We start from the raw sequence: 8046 nt of genomic DNA, 5'->3' as shown, positions 1-8046 counted from the left end.
ACAAATTTCTGGAAGATGGAATGAAAAAGAAATGTTGCGACAATTGAGAAATGAATCCTTTGTAATTTGTAGTGGCATACGGATAAAGAAAGTCGGTGAGCACAATTACATGCGACACATACTTCTGGATCTTGTCTTGAACTCATGGTAGTGCTGCGGGGCAAATACCACACTCATACTTCCTAGAGACGTCAGGAAAACTTTGCAAATACTTCTTCAGAAGTTCAAGCATCTGACCGGTAAGTAGTTCAGCATGGCTAGGGGAAAATATAATCGATTTCACAAATGCGTACCACAATCCCAAAAGAACTGGCACACTGCATTGATTTTCAGCAGACAACTATTTTTTGCTAAAAGCCTCTGCGCGTTAATACAACCTCAGGTAGCTTGAATCTTGGTCACATGTAATCGAAAAATATAGCGGCGAATGTAACTCTGAAATTTGCTATCTCGTGAACTTGAGCGAAAACTTAAATTTGAAAATGTTTGCTCGAAAGGAAAACTTTCACGGCCATAATGCTGCTGCCCCTCGCGAGTCGCAAGAAGAAAAAAAGGCGCACTGAAAAAGCCAATGAGACATAAAATAAGCTGCACGATGGACACTTCCTCGATTTTTGAAGCAGATTGTTAGTGGTATCAAGAAATATGCAGTGAATAACAGCGAAACATGTGGTAACCGACTGATTGGCGGAAGTAAAGCTCACAGGATAAGTTTTGCTCTTTGTACACCGATAATGTAGCACGTATTGCGCAATTAAATCGCCCGTTATGCGCAGCAACCGCACTCGATTGAAGTCGCGCCAACGCAGCGACGCGCCATTTCTTATTTCAGGACCACGAAAAACAAGGTATTCACCTAAGTACAGCGGCTGTTTAGCTGTCAGCAAGCCGTTAATTCACATATGGCGAAAGCAAATGTCACGGAGTCCAAGCCCGCGAGTGCACAAGTCAAACTGCGCTCGCACGAGTATAGCGCACCTTTGGGCCCTTACGACACGCACCAACGCGCGCGCAGGACATTTTGCAGCCGACACGACGCCAATGATTAATCTACGTTCGAGAATATCTATTCAAAGAAGCAAAACCAAGCAACAATGTGACGTCAGATCCTGTGAAAAAAAAGAGTTGTTCTCCTTTCTCACCTTCTCTCAGCTCACGCATGCACAGCGTCCATGGAGCCCTCAAGAGCGACGTTCATGTCCGAAAACCGGCTCCCGCAGTCATAGAGTTTATTGTATGAAACTATGCCAGCGGTATGTACACGCGCTACGAAACCTCCTCCTTAAGTGCTAGGCAGCGTCATATATTCAAAAAGCAAAAGCACCCAGATTTTCCCTCTCGCGCCCGCTCTTACCCGCGCCTGCGCACAAACGACTGGCGATCCCTCAAATGAACGTCTTGTCTCCGTAGACGCTTCTCGAGCGAAAATGGCGCTGATGCACGGCGCGAGGGCCCATGTTCTAGCCACCATACCCATGTGATGCTATTAGGCCAATAGCGACGCGGCGTCGGCCAGAGCGCGCGATGAGGAGGCTGCATTCTTCAAAGCGTGGCACTACTTTACGAAGTTTAAGGGGCTTTAGGCGGCACAACAGCCGCTCCTATCCAGTACTCACTGTACGTACTTGGTAAAGAGAGAGCGTCTGTAAACCATTCTGTGCTTTCCGTTTACCCAAGATTATTTTGGCAGCAAAGAACTGTCGTTTCGAAAGTACACAAATGTCCAGAGGGGCTGCCGCGTGGTGCTTTTATTGAGCTCCGACAGCCAAACCTATGAGGACGGCGTCATAGAATAGAGAACTAACTTTAGGGCGTCGTGTTATCCCTCATACTACGCAAGCGAGGCGCTTCCGACAGACGGCGACGTCGAAAGTCCTCGCCGCCAATAGGTGCTTGCACAAATTTTCCATATGGCCTTCAAGATCGGGCGGTGCGATCTCAGAGGCATACTTTTCTGGCATACAGTACCTCCTATCACGGTAAGAGCTAGCCCGGTTTGCTGTTTCAGAATCACATTCCTCTTCAGTGTCCCTTTATTAAAGGGCTTCATGTACAATCAATTTAGTATGACGGCCCACATCTGACCCTTCCAGTGTGTCGGCTTGCCGCATGCATGCCGTTGGTCACAACTGTGAGCAGCTGCAAGTCGCCACCTAAAGCTACACCAGATTCCTTCCACGTTTTGGCTACACACATAAGAACAATGTGCGCATGTTCTGATGTATAATGAGACTACGACATGTATAAAGTATTTACAAAAATGTCCGCTAGTCGGCACCAAACGTTAGTACCTAAACGTTTTCTTCCACGTATAACAGTGAGCTTGTTTGAACCACCATTCATTGAAATCGCTGTACGCCTTCACCGGGGCAGACGAGTTGTGCAGCATTCGGCAGAAGCCGCACCCAAAGTCCTCCCAGGCGTACGAGTAATTTTGCCTCCACGCGTGGTAGCTGTTGTACAGGCGCACGTCCGCGGCAACGCGCTTCATGTGGTCAGCGAGCTGGCGCACGTTCCGGAACGCCAGGGCGTCGATGTAGGAACCGGGAGGCGCTATGCGGCTGTAGTTGGCGCCGCCCAGCACCACGGGCACCATGCCCCAGTTCAGCGCGTTGAAGAACTTCTCGGTGACGTAGTCGGTGCAGATGGAGTTCTCCAGGGACAGGTAGAAGTAGTAGGTCTTGGACGCCTGGCGATAGCAGCGCTCGGCCATTTTGGGCAGGCACGAGGCGCCGCCCTTGGCGCCGCAGTCGCCTACCACGTCCACTTGGACGAACTTGGCGAGCTCCCGGACGAAACCCTCGCGGTTGCTGAACGTCTTGCAGTTGCTGACGAGCCACAGTGCCTGGCGGGTCTTGTTCGCCCACCAGTTGCGCGGCAGCGGCGGTTGGGCCACCTTCTGCAACCAGGGAAGCACGTTAATGTCCGAGTCGGAGCGGTACGTTGCTGTCCAGTTGATGGCGCTCCGCAGGGCGTCCGGCAGCCTCGATTCGTAGGCAGGCGATTCGTGAGTAAAGAGCGCCCAGCGCTGGCCGCGCGGCCGCTCCGTTGGCAAGTCGTTGGCGCGCACGTCACGCAGGTGGAACACAACCAGCGCGCTCGCGCTCAGGGCGCTCCGGTTCGAAGTGCGCACGCAGGCCGGCTCGCCGCCGCACGCAGAGGGCTTCAACTCCGTGCTCCACACCCGGTTGCGGAAGAACGGCGTCCACATGAGGATGACGGGTGGATCGGCGGCCGCAGGCTGCCGCCGCCGCACCGCCGAGGAGGGCCTCGCACTGCTCCTGCTGCCGGGCAGCAGCACGTAGAGACCGGCGAGGACGGCGCCCACGAGCAGCGCCAAGAGGCACCTCGAGGGCACGCGCATCGAGGAGTCGAGCATGGCAGCGCGACGCCTTTATCGGGCGCGCCTCGCAGCCCCGCCCGGTCAGCTCGCTCCTCACATTTCAGCGATACGCGCGGACCACGCAGCGCGGTAGCCGTGCGCGCTCCAGCGATTGCCGCACACGATCGCACCCAGACACCAATGCGGAGCGGGCTGCGTCGGGGTGCATATGAAACGAGGTCACAGAACACCCATAGAATAAAGAACAAGCTTCTATGACGAGGCACGGAGGAAGCCGACTCCAGCAAGCGCTTCGTTAAGAAAGAAAAAAGCTGAACCCACGCCCCCCGCACCAATGTTGCCGCACTACGCGTCCTTTATGGCGAACTTCGGATACAAAACCCCGCACCTCGAAATTCGCAACTCCAAACGCTGCTTTGCTGCCCCGCAGCGCCGCGGAGCGTTGCAGAGAAGAGTGTTCTACAGGGTAGTGCGCGCGTTTGGAGTTTCGGTCGGGTCGAAAATGCCTCAAAAGAGCTCAGTGGAGATATTCGAGCACTGTATGAAACACTATGATTTGAGTGATTTCTTCCGGGTTGCTTCAGCCGCACTGCCGTACATTCAAAACGCCTCGTAATTCTTAGTTACTTATTCAACTCGGCGAGTTGTGCGCTATAGATAAATTGTCATTTGAAATTTGTAGCGTTTGACGAGCTTTCCATGCCAGCTTTTACAAAGACAAAATAGTTAATGCTACTGACATGTCGACATAAACTACCGACGTTCACTGTTCTGTTTTTTATATCACAATTTCCTCGTCTCACAGCTTTTCCTTCGCTGTAGCGACTGCGTTTTGCTTTCTTTTAGCACCCGTTCAACAGACACCGACAATCCGTTTTGCGCATTCGATGATCTGCCTATTGCAACTCTACTTCTCTTAATAGGAACTAGGATATCAATATACACCCGCTTGATAGAGCTTATAATCAACACCGCCTTTATTCCCGTCTTTCAACGTTACGCCCATCATTTTTCGCTCCATTGCTCATCAATCGCGCGGCTCTTGTTCAAGCTTCTTTGTTACGCTTCCAAGTTTCAGCCCCGTGAGTTGTATCAGGGTGTCTACCAAGTTGAAATTTCCAAATTCCCCGAGTTTTCCAGGTTTTCCCCGAGTGCCTTTGCAAAATTCCCTGAGCGATGCAGAAATATGCTTTATGTCAAGACGGGCTGAAACCATATCGCCCGATGGTGTCACTCGCTGGTAAGCATACGAAAAAAATTAAAAAAAACGACTTAGTCCAATTTGAATACTAAGGAGTAGTGTTTATGTTATTCAAAAAGAGAATAGAAGGGAGGCGTTAGTAAAATGCACAGCAAATAAAATGTGCTCGAAAAAAAATTGCAAATCGAGTCGGACATTCTCAAATACGAATAAAAAGGAGATGCATACAGAAGCAAACATTTCGAATATGAGCTATTTCTATCAAATGATAGCAAGCTCAGTGGTATGAGGCCCGAACGTTGTCACAATTGAGATTCTCTCTCAACAGCTCGTAAGTCAACCTCAACTGTCCTGACATACTATCAACCCGCGCACGACGCCTCAGTGTTGTGTTTCACTGCTTTAAAGAGTTTACTTTGGTTTGGATGAGGGACACCTGCATCTCGGCATCACCAACACTTCGCTTTTTGAGCTCAAGCTCCTTCAAAATGGCGGCAGCACACTTCCTTTCCCATTCATTCCTCAATACGTAGGTCCTTTCTGCTCTTGTACTCCTTCCGCCACTTGTTCGCCCCACAGACCACTTCAAGCATCTTGGCCAGTTGCACAGTCCACGTCCCATTTATCGAACTCCCTAAGGGCCGCGAAAACGTCAGAAAAGTCGGCCAGTTGGAAAAAATAAATGCATGCCATTTATTGCCCTTAAGGTCTCAAGCCGCCACAGGCACATTCGAAAACACTCTGAAGGCCTGCCGGTACACGTATTAGGCATACCGGTGTTCGTACTGTGACAGGAAATACCGGGTGCACGCGTGTATAATTAAGGAATACATACCGTGTCCCGTGGCAATAGCCCCTTCCCACGCTAGTTATGCTTCACTGCAATACTTTTGCGTATGCTTCACCAAGTAACATTTCTGTACAGAGGCGAAGCTGACTTTCTGGAACCGGCATTATGCAACGCACCGTGCTTTCCAAGCTTCTAAGCCAATGCGAGTCCGTGCCATTGCTGACAGCAGCGAATTCTTTCAATAAAAAACACGGCATCCAACGGCAAGAAGCTTCATAGCGAACGTCGAAGTAGTTAGGCCTAGCGTAGCGGCCGTTGTGCGAGAGCGCCGGTTCGAGGCGGCAAGGTAATCAAAATGGCAGCGGTGGTGGCTTTGATTAATGCCGCTTCGAACCTGCGGTCACGGCAAAGCCTCCGGAAAATCGGACGGCGAAGAGTTCTTACGTTTGAAATTTCAGGAGTTCTGATACATTGACTCTATGGGGTACGTGGTGGTGCCGCGAAGCCGTCCAAATTATCGAGAATCTGGAAAGTCGGTCGCCGACTGTACACTGGCAACTCCTCCAGCCGCCGACAGGGCGTCAAAGAAGATTCATTACGATTCCTGTCTGTTACTCGAGCCAGCATTACCTCGACTTTCTACCCTTCCAGTAAAATTACAGCTAATTTTTTCTGAGAGCACAAATTCCCCGAGTTTTCGCTGAGTTTTTCCGGACTACTCAAAATCCCTGAGAATTCCCGGTCTTCCCGGTTGGTAGACACCCTGTGTAAACTTTGTTAGAATGCAGCACTTGTGCACTTTTCCAGTTAGATATCGGCCAACCGCCCGTTAGTGGTTTGGATATGCCTGCCACGTATGCGCTCCAACTAAATTTCTTATTGGTCTGGAGACTACGAGAAGATTATCAGTACCGAGTACAGGTACAGCCGCAAAAACCGAAACTGGGAGCATTTCAGGAGCGCATCCGCCACGCCCGTCGGTGACGCGAGTCTACCTCGGTTCTCGGTGGCGTCTCCTTGTGTCGCTCTTGGCAGCCGTTCCGCAGGCGTTTTGCAAACCACCGTCGTCTGACCGTGCTTTCTGGTCGCGATAACGGTAGGCCGCTGACTGAGGGCGCTCCACATCACTGAGAGCGTTCATTCGGTTCGATGATGGGTCAGGGTGGGGATGACGAAGATTGTTTAGCGCACTGGCTGGGATAGAATTGGATGGGAATGACTCATTCCCATCCATTTCTATACCAACCGGGTCGCTAGACTACCTTCCGATATACACACTCTGAAAAAAGAAAAATGCGATGATTGGCATAACATGGACTGTATTCCTCCATACTATCTTGCGGAAAAAAAAAAATCCAACACGTGAGGGTTACTGAATTTCACCACATGACGGAAAACCATGTGTGAGAAAAATGTCACCAAAAATCTAGTGTGTCGCGAGCTGTCACCACTTCTAGAAGGGAAAAAGATACATTGCTCGTCGTCTTTCAAGGAAGAAATGTTGAATCATTAAAAAAATGCAAGCCTTGCAACAGTGCATGCAACACTAGATTTGTGGCAATGTTTTTCCTCACACTTGGTTTCCCGTCATTTGGTATGGTAGGGAAACCTTATTCTGGTCCTTCGTTTGGCAAAATTTAAAGGGCGTTCACGTCCCCCTTCCCACCTCAAATTTTTGTTTGACTAAGAAATATTTTGGACAAGTACAGTCAGTCTACCTTATGCTAATAATCGCCCACGATATTAAAAAAAAAAAGCTGATGGTCAGGCACCACAGTTGGAACTGTTGGCGTGGGATGACCTGCCAGAGTTCTGCACGAGCTCTGTCCACAAAAACACACTGCCCCCGCTCTCTGTGCCCCTGTGAGACACGCTATAGAAACAAGGCCGCCTCTGCTGTGATGTCACGGAAATCTGTACAAATTAGTTCCAAGTTGAACAGTGATGCATTTGCCATTGCATCATTAGTTTGTAAAGCTAAAAAAAAAAGCAGAAAGAAAGCAAGAGACTTCGAAAGCATTACCAACTTCCCATTATGATACATTGTCTATCTTATAGATGCTAATCAGTAGATTTTTGTTGATTACTCATTTCAATTGCACCGCAACTGAAATGGCTGACGTCACCCCGAATGAACTACCCAATGATACCTTGCATACCCCATCTTTAGGCATTTGAGGATTGTTCCCTAACTTAGTGACATCCACAACCAATATACACTTTTATAGGTCATCAAAAGCCTTCAATACTGTTAAATTTATTCAAAATATGTATTACAGTATTTGATACACATGGTAAACATTTCTAATGTGTAAATATACAACAATGTATTAATTTTTCCAGCAAAGCAACATTAAAATATAGCAATGTGTGTATGAACTTTATGCAAGGAACACCTGTGGGTAAATTAGCAGGATCTCATATAAATTGCTTATTTCATATAAACTGGTCATTTCATCACAATACATACACTATAACCATGAGTACAAAACACATTCATTTCACAACTGGCTTGTGTGGAACATTTGTGAACACGTTTTCATATTCATAACAAAATAAGTACCAAAGGAAAGTTGTTTTCTTGAATTGTATGTGCAAGTCAAATAATGGAATGGTTCTGAGTAATACTGCACTGTGATTGCATTCTCAATACCAGTGTCACACAGGTGATATCCAACTAACAGTTCAAGATGACATTAAGTCAAAGCGCTG

The 8046-nt window shown here is 48.6% G+C and overlaps 1 protein-coding gene across 1 annotated transcript; it reads right to left on the bottom strand.

The window, feature by feature from the left end:
* Positions 1 to 416: 416 nt before the first annotated feature.
* Positions 417 to 3697, bottom strand: LOC135917561 (alpha-(1,3)-fucosyltransferase C-like). Its single transcript, XM_065451121.2, has one exon. The coding sequence runs from the start codon at positions 3377 to 3379 to the stop codon at positions 2285 to 2287; it is 1095 nt and encodes a 364-aa protein (XP_065307193.1). The 5' UTR covers positions 3380 to 3697; the 3' UTR covers positions 417 to 2284.
* Positions 3698 to 8046: the final 4349 nt, after the last annotated feature.

This window comes from Dermacentor albipictus, chromosome 5, assembly GCF_038994185.2.
Source record: "Dermacentor albipictus isolate Rhodes 1998 colony chromosome 5, USDA_Dalb.pri_finalv2, whole genome shotgun sequence".
Classification (NCBI taxonomy): domain Eukaryota; kingdom Metazoa; phylum Arthropoda; class Arachnida; order Ixodida; family Ixodidae; genus Dermacentor; species Dermacentor albipictus.
This window is presented reverse-complemented; position numbering and strand designations above follow the sequence as displayed.